General features: G+C 41.9%; 1 protein-coding gene across 1 annotated transcript in view; it reads left to right on the top strand.

Moving 5' to 3' along the window:
* Positions 1 to 15,863, top strand: part of CRACDL (CRACD like) — a 35,825-nt gene extending 19,962 nt beyond the window's left edge. The window contains exons 8-10 of the mRNA XM_077807114.1: positions 12,832 to 13,034; positions 15,078 to 15,225; positions 15,721 to 15,863. Of these exons, the coding sequence (XP_077663240.1) occupies positions 12,832 to 13,034; positions 15,078 to 15,225; positions 15,721 to 15,863 (494 nt within the window). The remainder of the gene's footprint in view (positions 1 to 12,831; positions 13,035 to 15,077; positions 15,226 to 15,720) is intronic.
* Positions 15,864 to 18,211: the final 2,348 nt, after the last annotated feature.

The raw sequence follows: 18,211 nt of genomic DNA on the forward strand, positions 1-18,211 counted from the left end.
TATTTGGGTTTAAAATCTACTGGCTTGTCATTTTTAAGTCAGGATGTGTTTTCCATTCGACTCTCATTTAGGATCTCCAACTATTTTTAACATCTTAACACCTTTTCTATCACCCGCCAACCACACTTAGAGAAAAAATAAACTACTTCTTTTATCTCACATGAAATGAATCAAATGTAAATAAACTTTTTGTTTATATCTTCATCTTAAGGGAGGCTAAATCCAAAGATTACCATATATACTCAATCATAAGCCGGTTCATTTATAAGCCGACCAAGATGGAGAAGTAAAAATGGAAAAATTTTATGACCCATTCGTAAGCTGACCTTATAATTCCCACCTTATCTGGGGAGGGCCAGGGAGGATGTCTCTGGCCTCACCACAGGCTGCTTCGGCGGGCTGGGCAGTGTGGCCAGAAGCAGAGAGACTCTGGCCCCTCCTCTTCCCTTCTGGCTCTGCTGGCTGTGCTGCTTCTCCTTGCTCCCTCTGTTGGGGGGAGGAGCTGTGTCCCACCCCTCCCTCTCTATACCCGTTCATAAGCCGACTCCCTTCTCTGAATCTTCCCTTTTTTACTAAAAAAGATGCGGCTTTTGAACGAGTATATACGATAATTACGTTTGTTGTGACATTTCTTTTCTTTGCAGTAGGAAGTAATCTCTCAGGTGTTTCATTGGCTGGTTCTTGCTCACATGCTCAAAGTCTAACTGGTCACCATATGTGGGGTCGGGAAGGAATTTTCTCCCACATCAGAATGCATGGCAATGACCTTGGGGTTTTTTTCGTCTTCATCTGCAGTATGTGGGCGCAGGTCACGTGCTGGGATTATCTGGTTATATCTCACAATCATTTCCTTGTCAACGCGGGGGCCTTCGAGACTGGTGCACCTCAGTCCTTCCTGTTCTCCCTGTGCACCTAATAGTCTAGTCTCCTGTGGACTGTAATACTTCGGTCTAATTTTGGATGTAAGGTTTACTGTGCAGTGCAGATGGTGGCCTGAGATGTACATGGGATCCAACTGGATGATTCGTTGGTCCCTTCTGGCCTTACACGCTATGATTCTATTTCCATGGAGATGAATTGACTGTTGCAGGTAGCAGTAAAAATAAACACCCTCCAAACAGCTAAAATGTTGAAACACCTTATAACAGATCAGAAAGTCCCTATTTATGGAAAAACAGCAATAATTCACACACAGCCTGTTCCTTCTTCCACTTAAGTCAATGGGAGTTTTTCAGAATTGAGCTCATGGTGCTAATACACAAGGAAATCATGTAATCTCCAGAAATAAGATTAAACATGGTGTAAAACGTTCAAATGATATATAAGTCAAGTTTTCAGAACGCTTGCTGCTCCTGAATTTTAAATTTTAAAAAATTAAAAATTCTGCACACAATATTTTAAAATTCTGCAAATTTTATTTGTCATAATAACCCTACATAATCACGCCAGTTTCAATTATTTTGATCATTTATTTCAAAATACCTGTCAGCAAGTATATCTGTAACAATACAGAGACACGGAAATTCTCCCAGGAATACAGAGTTAAAGAAACCCCTATGACAACCCAGTTCCTGTTTTTCTGGCCCCTTCCCTCCACCCCCTGAGCCCAGCCTGGGAGCCAGACACCCACAACCCTTCCCTCACCCCGAACCCAGCCACAGTGCCCCCCAAAGCCAATACACCCAAACCTCCTTCCCTGCAAAGCCCAGCTGTGGGCCCCCCCTTGCCCATATACCCACACCCTTTCCCCCCAGACACCCGCACCCTTTCCCCCCACCCGCGGCCCAGCTGCGGAGCTCCCCCTTGCCCAGATACTGGCTCTGCCAGGTCCAGCAGCCCCTAGTGGCGGCCAGAAGCACTGCAGCCCATTTCTGTGGGAGAAAGGAAATTCTGTGCGCACAACATTAATTTCTGCAAAATTCTGCATTGCGCAGTGGTGCAGAATTCCCCCAGGAGTAAAAGATTGCAAATGTGTTACCTCAAATATGTGATTTGTTTTAAATGTGCTATTTCCTTCTTTGGCACTGTGGAGTGTTCAGTGTCTCGGTTGCCATCCTCAGACCCTGAACCAGCTTCATTTCAGTGAATTTTTTTTAATTTATCTATAGGAGACCCAATACTGCAGGCACATCACACAAAACTCCCATTAATGGAGTTCCACACACACATAAGAATGGCCATCCTGGATCAGACCAAAGGTCCATCAAGCCCAGTATCCTGTCCTCTGACAGTGGCCAATTGCAGGTGCCCCAAAGGGAATGAACAGACCGGTTATCATCAAGTGATCCACGCCCTGTCACCCAATCCCAGCTTCTGGCAAACGGAGGCTAGGGACACCATTCCTGCCCATCCTGGCTAATAGCCATTGATGGACCTATCTTCCATGAATCTATCTAGCTCTCTTTTGAATCCTGTTATAGTGTTGGCCTTCACAATGCCCTCTGGCAAGGAGTTCCAGAGGTTGACAGTGGAGTTCCAGAGGTTGACAGCTCTTCACAGTCTGCCTGGGACTTAACTATCTTGAGTAGTTTTGTATCATCTGCAGATTTTGCCACCTCACTGTTTACCTCTTTTTCCAGATCATTTATGAATATGTTAAATAGGACTGGGCCCAGTACAGATCCCTGGGGAACACCACTATTTTCCTCTCTCCATTCTGAAAACTAACCATTTATTCCTACCCTTTGTTTCCTATCTTTTAACCAGTTACCAATCTATGAGAGAACCTTCCCTCTTATCCCATCACTGCTTATTTTGCTTAAGAGCCTTTGATGAGGGACCTTGTCAAAGGCTTTCTGAAAATCTAAATACACTATATCCACTGGATCTCCTTTGTCCGCATGCTTGTTGACCTCCTCAAAGAATTCTAGTAAATTGATGAGGTATGATTTCCCTTTACAAAAACTATGTTGACTGTTTCCCAACAAATTATGTTCATCTATGTGTCTGACAATTTTGTTCTTTATGATTGTTTCAACCAATTTGCCCGGTACTGAAGTGAGGCTTATTGGCTTGCAGTTGCCAGGGTCACCTTTTTAAAAATTGGCATCACATTAGCTATCCTCCAGTCATTTGGTACAGAAGCTGATTTAAATGATAGGTTACAGATCACAGTTAGTAGTCCTGCAATTTCACATTTGAATTCCTTCAGAACTCTTGGGTGAATACCATCAGGTCCTGGAGACTTATTACTGTTTAGTTTATCAATTTGTTCCAAAACCTCCTTTAATGACACCTCAATTTGGGACACTTCCTCAGATCTGTCACCCAAAAAGAATGGCTCAGGTTTGGGAATCTCCCTCACGTCCTCAACAGTGAAGACCGATGCAAAGAATTAATTTAGTTTCTTCGCAATGGCCTTATAGTCTTTGAGTGTTCCTTTAGCATCTCGATCGTCCAGTGACCCCACTGGTTGTTTAGCAGGCTTTCTGCTTCTGATGAATTTAAAAAAAATTTTGGAGTCTTTGGCTAGCTGTTCTTCAAATTCTTTTTTTGTCTTTCTAATTATATCTTTACACTTCATTTGCCAGAGTTTATGCTCTTTTCTATTTTCCTCATTAGGATTCATCTTCCACTTTTTAAAGGATGTCTTTTTGCCTCATAGGCCTTGTTAGTGGCCTATGACCTCACACAAGCTTGCAAAAACACTTAAGCATGTATATCACTTTCCTCGCGTGAGTATTAACCCAACAGGTCTTTAAAATCTAAACTCGCATGAGGGAAGTTATGCACATCCCTCAATATTTGCAAGATCTGGGCCATCATTTGTAAAGTGACAAGGGAATGGCTTGCAGAATCGATGGCATGATATAAATATACCATGTATTCCCTTTTGTCTCTTAGGCCTGGTCTACACTGGGGGTGGGGATCAATCTAAGATACACAACTTCAGCTACGAGAATAGCGTAGCTGAAGTCAGCATATCTTAGATAGACTTAGAATCATTTACTTCACGTCCTCTCGGCGCGGGATTGATGGCCACTGCTCCCCCGTCGACTCCGCTTCCTCCTCTTGCAGTGGTGGAGTTTCGGAGTTGACGGCAGAGCAATCGGGAATCGATTTATCGCATCTATACTAGACAAGATAAATCGATCACTACCCGCCGATCCAGCGGGTAGTGTAGACATGGCCTTAGGATAAATGACTGTGTACAAACCTTAAAAACAACCCATCGCTGTAGGAGAACATTGTGTGTGCCTTTTGGAGCCACTGAAAAGTTATAAAAATAAAAGTAATTGACTTTTGTGTTGAGAAATTGTAGTAGGACTGACATTCTGGAAAGGAATTCAAGGAAGGAGAGCGAAAGAATATATTGTCCAGAAAATCCAGGCTTTGAAATTACAAGAAAAGTACTTCTCTCTGTCTTTCTGCATAAAAAAGACTTTTTTTTATATCTAACCAGGATTGCATTAAAGCAATATATGTAGGAAGCTTACTTCTCTTCAAAAGAAGTTGTTTCTAGTTGTCTCAGACAATTTTTTGATAGGGCTGTTTTCCAAGAAAGCAATAGACTTTTTGATGTAGAGGTAGCAGTTTTCTCTGTAATAAACTCTCTTGGAGGATCTATTATGGATCCAACCAAAATTTACAGCTCATGTTGCACAGCCGCTTAGAGGGGGGAAAAAAGATATCAGAGCTGCTTAGCAAAACCTTTCGGAGATGCTTAGTCTGATATGAAAGCATAAGGTGTGTACACTGAGAGAAACACATGGTATGTTAAAAAACAAAGGGAAAATATGTAGGCTGAGATATCCTAAATGTTATATACCTTATAAAGCCTGTCTTAAAGTAACTTGCTTATTTATGAATGAACAAAGATAAAGTAACATGGAATGAAATATGCATCCACAAACAATATGTTATAAAACAATGATCCTGGTCGTCCCTCCCCTCCCTCCCCCCCCAAAAAATTTGCATTCGTTCTGAAAATATTTGCTTTTAAAAATATGCTTGGAATACATGACTTTGCTTGCATATTAAGGTCATGACTTTCAAAAAGGCCTCAAATTTAGTCTGACTTTGTACCTGCATGATGTTGTGGTGATGGATTATTATAGACCTATTTTACAGCCCTTCGATATGTAAGCACCTCATTTTCAGATACTTAGACATCTTAGTGCTATAAAATACATCTGTAATTTTTTGTGCCTGCAAATATTTGTGGACACAAAAATGTGGGAGTAATATCTGAGGCTACCTCTGAAAAATTAAGCCTTACAGCTTCAGTTACTTTTAGTGTTAGAGAAAATAATTTTCAAATATATGGCAAGTGATATAGGACTGCAGATGGATAACAGTGGCCAATGATTATTTAATCATTCTCTTTTTCCATCTCTTACGAATGTGCAAAATCACCCACGCTCACCTAGTAAATATGTCAACAACAAAAGTTCCTTTTTTATCTCAAGATTAGTTCTATAGGTTTAATCTTATTGTTCAAATAACTAGAGATAAATATATTAAAGAATAACCTTCACATAATGGTATACAGTCTGATCCTGCAGTCTTTATGCAGGCAAAACTCCCTTTGCCAGATCAGGCCCATAGTCTTGAAGAAGGAAGAGAAATTCTGTTTGAGAAAAGTTTGAAAGCAGACGAAGACCTGCAAATTCGGCAGATAACATGCCCCTTTCTAAGTGTGCTCTTGTAAAGCACTAGCAGAATTAAGGGATTCTCACCTCAATATACATGTGGCTGGCAGTACTTTTCCATTTATTGACACTTATTTCCAAAATGAGGGCAAACTTCATTCAAGAGGAGGAAGGAAATCCCATAGTTCTTTCAAAACCCCTTATGTCAAATTAGTTTTAAAGAAACAAATAAAAGATGCAGCCATGAGTGTGAACATATTCTGAATGACTAAATATGATTCTGAATCATCGCCCAGTACCCTTTATTACTTGACAAAGTTATTCAATAACTAATTATTTTTAAATATCTTAAATGATTTTTTTCTACCCAGTGAAGCAACAAGCAAAGAATAGTACTTAGCATTAATATAATGTTTTTAATCCATAGATCTCAAAGTGTAGTCCAAAGGTGGGTATCTTTAGCCCTATTTTACAGATGGGGAAACCAAGACACAGGGAGGTTTCATGGTATGCCCAATGTCAGACAACCCATAGAAGATCTAGGAAAAAAAACACATCTTCTGACTTCCAATCCTGTATCCTGCCCACTGGACACCATGTCTCTCTAAAAAGTAGAATGCACAAGTCTTGGAACTTTTGTGTGTTCTTCCTGTGAGTAATAAGCAGAAACAACAATTGAATTGTGCTTAAGACTTGATACCAAGTTTTACTGTAACTTGGCCTTAATTTAAAAAAAATTACTACCAAGGACTCTTGGTTCCACCGTGACTATCTCTATTCCCCAATCCTTTGACTTGCCACATCGCAAGTCATAAAAGCACATTGATAGCCCAATGACTGAAAGAGATAAGAAAGAAAAGTGTTATTCAAGGTGAATCAGAAGGCCAATGAACTGAGGAAAAAGGTGAGTGAAATATTTATTTTGTGGATAGCCACTGCATGCCATGGCTACTGGGCCTCCACTGCCCCTCAGAACCCCACACTTTTAAAGAAGAGTCTCAAATACTCTTTAGACTGCTACCTTATCCTCCCTTCCCCCAGCTTCCATTCTTTGTTGTATTCACCCGTTGTCTTTTATCACTTGCATAGACTGTAAGCTGTTTGGGACAGAGACTCTTTATTATGTGTGTAGCCTGTCTAGCCATCCCCCCCTCCAGTGGGGCCTCCATCCTTCACGGAAGCCTTTGGGAAACAGATATAATAAATAATCTGACACACTTGTTATGCTGCCTGCAGTAGCTCTGCCAAACTTGTTTGTAGAAGCGGTAGTAAATCCTGCACTGGCTAGGTCTCCTTTCTGAGTTGACAGTACTGTTCTACCTCTCTCTTCCCTGCCAGACTTGGCTTCTGTCATAGCAAAGACTATCACAAAAGCAAATGTACAGACTGGTTCCTTAAAACAGCCTCCTTCCCAAAGGATAAACAGATCAGCTATGGCTCCTAAGAATGCAACTGTCACAACTTTGCCATCCAGGGTCAGGTCCATACAGATTCAGATAATTTCTTTGAAAATAATTACAAAAAGCTGCTTGCCGTTAGTACGAGAGTGCTCTCTTCCCATCTTTTGAGATGATAGCTGCCCCCCTAACATGGCTGACAGGGATGCTGAGTTTTTCAACCTTGAAGAAGTGTTATAAGAAGAACATAACTGCTTGATGTCATCTTCTCCGATTTATTTATAAACATTATTATTATGGTAACATCCTGTGATGGGGCGGACTAGACCCAGAGGCCACACCCTGTCCCAGAAAGGAGCCTAAGACAGTCTGCTGGCAGGGACCAGGGGAGCTGTGAAGGAGCTCCTGGCTGGCTGCTGGGACTGAGTAAGGACTGAGCCCAGGGAGGGCCACAAAAAGACTGTGTCTTCAGGGAGGAAGCCCTGGGGCTACAGCACCATACTAGGGCCAGGACAAGGTAAAGACTATATACCCTGGAAGGGGTTTGTTCTGTCCCACATACAGTGTGTGTGACTTGGCTGGAGTGCTGAGTCACTGAAAAACCACCCGAGAAACCACTGACAGGGGTCACCATAAACTAAACAATTGCAGACACACCCAACTAGAAGAGGGTGCTCATGAGAGGTGGGTACCGCCCCATTACACACCCAAAGACACCAATGCATTACTATTGTGCTAGGCACTGTCTACACTAATAGCAAAAAACATGGTCCAAGTATATACGATGAGAGACAGTAGATGCTTACAGACAAACTAACAGGAGAACAAGGTGACAACGAGACTATTATGTTTAGCACAATAAGCAGTGATCACAACATGTCAGCTGTCTAGTCATTGTAGATTGTTTTGAAGTATCACTTCAGAGGTGAGTTTTGAGGGCAGTTGAAGAAGGACAATAAGGTAACTTTGTGGTTTTTACAGAGAGTTTCTAGCGCCCATAAGAGACAGTCCGGGAGAAAGTACAAAAGTGGGAATTCTGGCATCACTGACAGCATGGAAGGAGATGTCAAATGCTCAATATCCTATAAGAGATGTTAGATCAGAGGCAAGCCATGAGGATCTTCAAAGTGAAGGCAAGTCATTTTTGTTTGATGCAGTGGGAGTCAGTAGAGGGACACAAAGGGGTGTGTGTGTGTGAGACATGGTTAAAGCGATGAGCCAGGAATGATCTTTGTAGCAGAACTTTGAATGGATTTAAGATGGCATTTGTCAAGGCCATAAAGAAGGAGGATACAGTAGTGCAGAGTGAGATGAGGGCCTAAATTAATGTTTTAGGTGTGTGGACAGAGAGGAAAGGCGCTGATCTTAGAGAGGGGGAGCAGTAGGTTTGATACATGGCTTAGTCATATGTGTCTAGAAAGACAGCTGCTCAGTTTATACACCTGAGTGAGCAGGAGGGTGGTGAGGGAGGATGGTGGCAGTGTGCATAATTACTGAAGTAGGGGAAGGGAGAGGGCTTGGGTGAAAAGATTAAGAGCTCAGTTTTTGCCATATTGAGTGTAAGTTGATGGATGGACAGCTACCAGGAAATGCTGAAGAAACAGATGGAGACTTTAGTTTGGATGTAAGGTTATATGAATAAGTGATTTAGGATTAAACTTGCCACCTTGTCCATTACCACAGGGGTGACTCAACTTATTACGGGAGGGGGGTGGGGTGGGGTGGGGGAATGGATGGTTCCCCTCCAAGTGCTGGTAAATGTCTCTCATCTGGGCAACCCCAGACGTTAATTGTTATTATTAATCATGTTTCTGATGGTAGTGCCTAAGGGCCAGCCAAGAACAGGCTCCATTGTGCTAGGTACCATACCAACATAGAGAAGTAGACACTCCCTGCCCTAAAGAGTTTATAGTCAAAACAGACAAGACAGAAACAGGGTGGGGAAAGGTGTGAAAGCAGAGTGAACAATGTGGTGGCAGCAAACAGCATGTTAGTGCCATGGGGTTTTTTTATTTTTATTTTTTTTAGTTTAGTTTAGTTTAGTTGGAGAGGGTGAGCAAAAGGGAAAGGGGACATAGAAGGGGATGAGGGGGGCAGAGCAGTGGAGAAGAGAGTAAGAGGGGCAGGTGTGACGTGACTGGGAGGGAGGGAGAGGGTTGGAGCCAGTCAGCAAAGGGCAGAGAACGTCCAGTCAGGTCTGTGGAAGGGTCTCTGAGTGCCCAAATGCCCCTGCTTTGGCTGCTTCAATGATGATGTAAGCGTTTATTCAAAGTGGAACAGCTTCAACCAGAGAGACTGAGAGAAACACTTCAGAACTGAACCCAGGTCTCCCATATCCCAGGCAAGTGCTCTTATCACTGGGCTAAAAGTTATTAGGAAGGTGCCACCATTACCTCTTTCTCCTTCTTGTCTGGTGTTTCTTGCAAAACAAACAAAAAAAATCGTAGACACCTGACTCCAGGAGAAGGTTCACAGCTATGGATCCCAAGCAGAGATAGGTGCCTCCCTCCACCCTGAGTTTAGGCATTCAAGTCCCAAAGAGGACTGGGGCTTAGGATACACCTTCTCATTGGCATCTGCTGCTGGCTCGCTTTGGCAGGGAGCCACCTAGCATTCTGGCTTTTGTGGATCCCATTCTTAGGCACCTCTCTCTCCCTATTTGTTGTATAGGGAGCCTGGGTACCTAACTCAGGCTTTGTTGATTCCAGTGATTTTTCTAGGCACCTAAAAATTATGCAGTCTGTTTGTGAATCTGGGCTTTCATCTCTAGAGAGTGGTGAGAATCAGTGTAGTAGCACTGTCCCAAGCTACCCAGCGGTTTCTAAACCTCTCTAGCACTTATGCTTAAGAAGCATTAGACACATTTTGCTCTGCTAAACTTCCCTGTGAAATCTTCCTCACTTGACGGTTAGTGGCAAACTGCCTGTTAAAAGGAATCTTTCTGTCAAAACCACAGTAGTGGTTACAGATACCAGTCATCTGGGCTGTGGGGCTCTGTGGGACGCAGGATGATTCAGTGGAAACGGTCATTTTGGGAGAAAAGAATGTATTAGAACATGGGGGCTCATGAGGCGAGCACTGTTAGCTTTCAGGGAGTCCTGCATAGTGAAACCAGTGCTATCCTGGGCAGAAAAGCAACCAGTGCTGCATTATTTGAATAAACAGGCACCTGCAGTATTTTCTTGTGGGAGGAGTCTAATTTTGTAGGGGAATCCAGTCACCTAAGCAATGATCTGAGCCATATTGCAGTTCTCTCCGCAGAACTTCCTGTTACAGTGTACTACTGCTGGCCTGGAGTTGGAGAGATTAATCCTTGTGCACGAGAGCTTTTCCCTCTCAAATAGCTGACACTCTATCTTAAGAGTTCAAGTACCACCACTGTTGGTTGGAGAGCATGGGAAATATTTTTCTTGGTGTCACTCCAAAGCCGTTACCATTACCTCCTGCTTGCATTCTGGCTTTTGTTTAAAATTGCTTTTCTGTCAGAATCCCTCAGATCTGAGCTTCCACCCTCAGAGCTATCTGAGTAAGGGTGTCTGGGCAGCCGGTTGACTCATGTCCCTTAGTGATCAGCTCCCTTCAGGTAGTGTCTCTTAACAAGCCCCCGGGTGAGACACCTCATCCTTGTTGTCTGGATTATTCCTTCACTCCCTTGGAGTCCCTGTGCGCTGTACACCAGAGAATGACAACTTCTGACAATATTTTTCCTGGCTGCTGAGGTTTCTTCTGTGAGAAGAGAGAGTAACAGTTCTGCAGCTCTGTGTTTTCATCTTTTCTTTCTTATTTTAGACAGTGATGACAATTTTTTTTTTAAGAATTGCCCTTTTCTTCATTCCTGTCCAAGACCAATCATCTACTTTCACCTCTTCCGGGAGGTGTAATGCCCAGCTATGGACAGCCTTGCCTAGTGGTCAGGGCACGAGGGCTGCCTAATGGTTGGAACGGGGACAGCCATGCCGAGTGCCCTGAGTCAGCAGCCAAGTTATTGAACCTGGGGAGTGAGCCGGAGCCAGAAACCAGGAGCCAAGGGCCAGAGCCGTGTTCAGAAACTGAATGCCAAGTCCAGGGAGCGAGCAAGAGTCAAAACTCAGGAATCAAAGGTCGGAGCTGAAGTATCAACCAGAGCAGGAGCAGGGACAGGAGCCAGGAATGGGAACTGGGAGCAGGAATCGGGCACCAGAAGCAGTCTGGTGAAAGGGCTAGGAGCAAGGGGGAGCAGAGAGCAGGACCAGAACTACAGCTGCAACCATGGAATGCTATGGAGCAGCTGGGTATCCAGGCCTGTTGCAGAGTTTACGTCTATGCCTCCTGGAATCTTCAGGCAATCAAGAGACCATGTTCATCAGCAGAATCAGCTGAGGGCCATGAGCAGGGGCTGGGTGGGTCCTTGGCAGGAGGTAATATTACTCAGGCTTTGCTCTTCCCTTTCTAACAACCAGGAGTGCTTCTGGCACACACTTGGTGTCAGCCTGCAAAAGTTTATCCTAATAGAACCAATGGGTTAGGTCAGCTTAACTACATCACTCAGAGGGGTGGATTTTTCACATCCCTGAGTGAGGTAGCTGGGTCAACCTAACTTTTTAATGTAGACCAGTCTACAGTGCTGACACCAGTGGGGTGACTCTTCTGACAATTTACTGTCTGATTTTTTTTTTCCCCCCACATACTGTCTCTCTTTTGTCATGCTTGTCTTAATTGAAAACTGGGTTGCGTTAGAACACTACCCTGAGGAGTTGTGTTAACTAATACAGTGTTAAACATGACTTTGCAGGCAGTGAAGACAAGTCATAGTAAACATCCTGTCCAGTGATTGTGCTTAAGCCTTTGGTTCCAGTAGAATTTACTCATGTCCAGAAAAAACTATGTAAAACACAATGGTCCCTATAACACTCACTGCAACAGCAAGTTGAGCATCACATTAGTTAATATGTCTGCAAGGTTGTGTTCTAACACAACCTAATTTTCTAGTGAGGACAAGTCCTACAGGACTGCCTGACTGCTCCCAAGAATCCCAGACATTAGTACCAGAGACTGCAGAAGTTAGGATTTCGTCTGTAAATGTTGTTCCTGTATTTCATACACCAGTCTGAAATGGCACTCTCTGACAGTATTGATTTTTCAGTTACTAGTGATACACAAGTGCCTGATACTTTTAAGACTTGATCCTGCTGCCATCAACATCAATGGCAAGACTTCCATTGACTTCCTGTGTAGAGAGCAGGCCCACAGGTAGTTAGTGTTTTAGGGTTAGTGTTACTTTTCTTGTACCTAAGCACTGTGAGATTAACTTGTTGTTTAGTTAGGAGTAAGCGCTATTTCTGCTTGATGGACCAAATTCACCCCTGGTGTAAGTGGGTGCAGCTATTTAAGTCAATGGAATTTCCACTCATTCACTTACCCCAGCAGTGAAACTGGCCTGATGCATTCATTGTTGTGGCTTTCCATTTTAACATTTCTCCCTTCTTCAGTGCGATGGAAGCATTGCCTTGGTATTTAGGAGAGAGAGAGCAAGAACAAGAGTGGTCAACTGTTGTCAGTTTGCAATTGACAGTTGCAGTGTTGATGTAATTTGACTGGTGCTGCTTTATATTGCTCCTATGACAGGAGTGACACGGTCAAAGATACAAAAGATACAAAGACACAGGAGCATCACTTACAAATAAAATTGTAATTTAGCAAAGTGAATAAGAAACAGTAATATCAAAACTCCTCAAGGGGTCAAAATAAAATGTTCTTTAATCACATTTTCTGTAATAACAAATCTGAAATGAGAAAGTGGAGGAGCTAAAATGAATTAAGGTTTACTTTCAAATAACCTTGTTTCCAAATGTATCTGTCAACAGAGAAGGCTGTACCTTCCCCAGTGATTACAGCAGACTCTCCAGGAGGAACTGACAGCCAGTCCACACCAGCCTGGATTACTATAGCAAGACAGAAGCATAGGGGCATGCAACAAGAGCTGGAGCCTACTAAAGAAGAGAAACTTGTGGCTCAAGACATTAAGTCAGACACAGAAAAACAAAATAAGGAGACGGAAAGAATGGAGGTGCTTACAGGAAAACTTGTTTAATGCTTTTGTGTAAAATTGCTGTTGCATTCTTGGTTTGGATCAGTTGCTATTAAATAATTGTGTAAAATCTAATTATTATTGATACTTAATTGCAAAGGCTCTGATCCTGCAAACAGTTGTGCACATGCATAGTCCCATGACTACCTCATGAATAATTTTACACATGTGAGTGGTTGTGGGATTGCTCCTTGAGTGTAAAATTACTCATCTGCTTAAATGCTGGCAGGATCAGGCCTAGCTTTGTGTATATATACACTGAAGTAAATTGACTGATGTGCTAAATTGTGCAATCCCTACTGAGGGAATCTGTTCTTTTTGTGTGTATTTAACCCCCCCCCCCCACACACACACACACATATTTCATAGTAATCCAAAATCTTCTCAGTGATTTAAGCCTGACAGAGCAACTTGGTTTCAAAACTGCCTAGTCCACAATTTTCAGGGTCTGGAGAAATTAAATAAGGTAAAAATAACTTTTCTGTTTGACACTCAGTGACAATACCAAGATCTTGTGAAGGCCAAGTCTATAACAGGGTTCAAAAAGAAAAAGATAAGTTCATGGAGGATAGGTCCATTTATGGCTATTAGCCATGATGGGCAGGGATGGTATCCCTACCCTCTGTTTACCAGAAGCTGGGAATGGGCGACAGGGGATGAATCACTTGATGATTACCTGTTCTGTTCATGCCCTCTGAAGCACCTGGCATTGGCCACTGTCAGCAGACAGGATACTGGGCTAGATGGACCATTGGTCTGACCCAGTGTGGCCATTCTTATGTTTTTATATATGTTCTTATGCTCTAGATTTTGGCTCTTTGTACTGTGATAAATCAGACTTACATGTGATGGTGACACTGGATATTAGCTAGCATTGCCTCTTAGAAAATTCATGTTAAATAATTCCTTACATGAAGCTCTCCTGATAGAAAGTAAAAAGAAAAGGAGTACTTGTGGCACCTTAGAGACTAACAGATTTATTTGAGCATAAGCTTTGAGGTTAGTGTATTGTATTCTAAAATTTTAAAATAGGCCTCTCTACAGGATGACAAACGATAAATAACGGCAGTGTGATTAACAAGAAATGTTCCCTAATGATGTGTCCAGATGAGATTATAAACCATAATAATGTTTGTACACGTTCACTACACTTAAAACATAGTGGGTCAAATCATCCCCTATTTGAGAAATTCCTTCTTAAAGGCCAGAAATCTCCTGATTTCAAGTTGCATTGTATCCTGCAGATTGCACCATGTGGACTGGTTCCATACAACAGCTAAGGGACACGATCCTTCTAGCCTGTAGGTACCCCAAGATCCTGCTGACCATAGGGCATGAAGCTCAATGCCACTGCACTGCTCCTGTTATCTCTGTCCCACATGGTAACAGGGTTCTTTCCAGAAACATACTACCATGGATTCCCACCACGGGGGAGTTTCACCAGACAGTAGGGGAACCCAAGGGAGAATATGCTGACATGGTCAGCATTGCCTTCCTTAAGGAAATCCATGAGGATCTGAAGGAAATTGTGCCTCAAAGAACATCTAATCCCATCCCTAGCTGCCTCCACCACCACAGAGTTCTCAACTCATGGAGTTGGGGAGAAGAAAGGGAAACCTACGGTAAAGCCACAACTCCTGCAGTGTGCACCAGAAACCATTTTCTGCCAGGCGTGACTCTCCCTATTCACATTAGCAGAGGGATGCATATGGCCGAGAATAAATTTGCAGTGAAAATAACAACCTTCTGCAATCATTGCTGTAAATAAGACAAAATACAGAGGCACTTTTTTAAATTGCAAAATTAGCGTCCTGGAAACAAATCTCAAAATGTTAAAGCTTTATGAACTGGTGATAACTTGAGTGAAATAAATGGAACAAGTGTGTGACAAGACTTTTCCATGGTTATGCAGGAGCGTGTTGTTCACTCCTGTGTTGCTCATGTTCTTTTAAATTCCCACTGTTCATTTTCGCTGAATTATTTAAAACATTTCTACCTGCTTTTTTCCCCCAATGTAATTAGGGGTCAACGAAGCAACAAGCAAACTTCATCAGGAGCAAACCTTCACATTTAGGACCTAAAACTTCATCTGAAGAACAGAGGAATGAGACAAAGTCTGACATGAACGAGCCTCTGCCAAGAGCCAACTCGCTGTCGCATCATGTGCCTGGTATGAAAACAAATGCTTGAAATACTAATGTAGGCTCCAATCCTGCAGACTCTGAAGCATGTGGATGACTTTGCTCATATGAGCAAAATTGCCCATGGATCCAGTGTTTGCAGGATCCATGCCACAGTGACTTGTCTCTTTCCCACTTCTCACGTCTGCAGTGAGAGCAAGAATTGTAATTGTTTCTTTAACACTAGTTTCCAAAGTTTTACTTTGAGGAATGCTGCTTATGATGGGCTAATTCTCAGTGAAATCAATGTGAGTTGGGGGCATTGGACACTTCACTGGATTGGGACCTAGATGCATTGCCCCTGTTAGAGGAAGTCAAGTGCATGCAAATGTTGCATTTTGATCTGTAGTACCATTTTAATTCTTTGCTAATGCACTGTAGAATAAGTTTCCATGTGAAATGAAAAGGTTTATTTAAAGAAACAGGTGAGGTCTGTAGTTGAGCATCAAGCTAACACAATGTAAATATGTTTTTCTTCACACTAGCTCAATCCTCAGTGCTGATAGAGAGAGAAGAAATGAACCAGTTTAAGAAAGTCAGTCATTCTGCTCCAGATCAGCCATCATGGATGGAACTTGCCAAAAAGAAATCCCAAGCTTGGAGTGATATGCCGCAGATTATAAAATAGGGTGATACATCTCAGACTAATAGTTCATGCTATTTTGGATAATTCAGTAGTCCACGTAATTGAACTTCTATAGATTAGTTAATCACAATGAAGAATCTATGGTACATCAGAAGGGTTTTGTTATAAAGCTTTGAAAAAAAGAGTGCAATAAGTGCAGTCAAAAAGTTTACCTTAAACCTTCTGTAACAATCCGGACGGCACTAGAAATGGTTTAAGAATAAGCTTCTTTAAGGACATACTTACACCTACTTAGAAAAACATTCTGCCTATATACATTGTGTATTTCCCCTCCAACCCCAATTAAATTTGCATAAAACCAGTATCTTTGTTAAATCTTGTTGAACTTTTTGTTGCAAACATTGTTACACGGCTCATTATCTATTTGTGTATTGTCCACTATCAGATCATGATAATATAAATCTGTTTAACTGGCTTTATCTGACAGACACTCTTTAAAAATGTTTGGGCCAATGAGGTATTCATGACTTGTTTTCAGTGAGTACTCTATCAGATATTCAGAATTTGCTGTTTGAATTATGTGATTGGTTAGCTGAGTCACATGGTATGGTTTCTGTTTTCTGATTTGATTCCTGAGGCATGAATAAACTTGTTTGTGCATGAAAATGGACAAAAATTCCTCCTGAAATATTTGCCTGAACAAAACGGGCTCCACAAATGGGCACAGAAAAGCAAGCAAAGAGGAAACAAATGTGTTCAGATTGAATTGGAATCCCATGTATGTATTCATGAATGCTCTTCTCCAGAATTCACCCAAATGCGCATGTTCTGTTTTTTATGGAAATTCATCATATTGGTTTGTGGCACCATATTCAGTGGCAATGGATATGCTTATGATATCAAAGATGAAGATTATGAATTCAGATAAAGATTAACGAGCCAGCGTATGGGACTTGTTGAGCCCAAACTCAAATGTTACAAAACCAAGAACTGAACAGTTAAGGTGCTTCTTCAAACACAATACAACCTCCCAGCCTTAACTCTGCCCTCATCTGAATGGCAAAAGGGACTGGGAATAGCACAGTATGTTAACAAGCTGTAACAATACTATTTTCATTGTGCCCACCGCAACTCCAAATCAGGATCCCTATTTATGCAGTTTCATGGGCCTCTCTGCTGGTTGTGTAGCAACATTGACATGGGGAAGTAATTGCTGCTGGTTGATAGAGATCACGCTGAATTTATTGTACTTCCTCTCTTCCTGCTGTACAATCACAAAGAAACTAACAACAATCCATTAGGAAATTTCCTAACATTAGTGTCCTCCTGTTAAGGGAAACAGTCTCTCCTCCCATAAAAACACTAGAGCAGTGGTTCTCAGACTGTGGATCAGGACCCCAAAGTGAGTTGTGACCCCATTTTAATGGGGTCACCAGAGCCGAAGCCCAAGCCCAACTGCCTGGAGTTGAAGCCCGAGGGCTTCAGCCCTCGGTGGTGGGGCTCAAGTTACAGGCCCTCTGCCTATTCTTTGCAGGGATATGTAGGGAATCTTTAACTTAGAATGTCCTGGTTTTCTAACCCATGAGTCTGAGATTTTGAAATCTCATGTTTCATAAGGGTCTGGGGAGCAGAAGGCAGTATGTGTTTTAATCAACTTTAATAAAGCGTTTGTAAATCAACTTAGATAAAGAATAAGACATTGACGCATATGAACACTTGAGATAAATAAGCTGTTTTCATCAGATCTCCTTAGTACTAGAAAATGAGGGAAATAAAACAATATATGGGTAAAAAGCATGTTTTTGAAGATTTTCAGTTTGGCGTTAGTTGCTCTTTAGATATTCTAGTAAGTGTATAGTACAACTCATTTATTTAAAGAATAAAAACAGAATAGAGCTTCTGTTAAAAAGGTAAATGTCATCATTTGTATCACAGAATTTAAAATGTTTGTCAGTCTTTTGAAAACCTAAATATGAATCTGCTGTTAATGTGTCTAGTCTTGCAGTTCTTATTCGGGCAAAACTCCCACCGATCTCATTGGAATCACAAAATTCAAGACAACAGTTTTTGTAAATGTTCGGAAACCAGGAGTAGGAGAAGTTAAGCAATTCAGTCTTAAAGGCAGACTCCTGTGGATTTGGGGGTAATCTTAAAAATGTGAAAATCATCCTCATCAACTGTATATTGGTCATGTTAAAAGTGGAAATGTATTCAAGCACAAAATTCGGATTCAAATCCAAACTGCCCCAAGATTGTTTGCATGAGCAACCTTCACTCTTCCCTTTGTGCATGTGCATTTCCCATATAGTCTTTAATCACAATTAATAATCATTCATTTCTCAAATCATAGAATACAAAATCACAGTTTATTCTACAGTTATTTCTTAAAT

This window comes from Eretmochelys imbricata, chromosome 1 (assembly GCF_965152235.1).
Source record: "Eretmochelys imbricata isolate rEreImb1 chromosome 1, rEreImb1.hap1, whole genome shotgun sequence".
NCBI classification, from domain to species: Eukaryota; Metazoa; Chordata; order Testudines; family Cheloniidae; genus Eretmochelys; species Eretmochelys imbricata.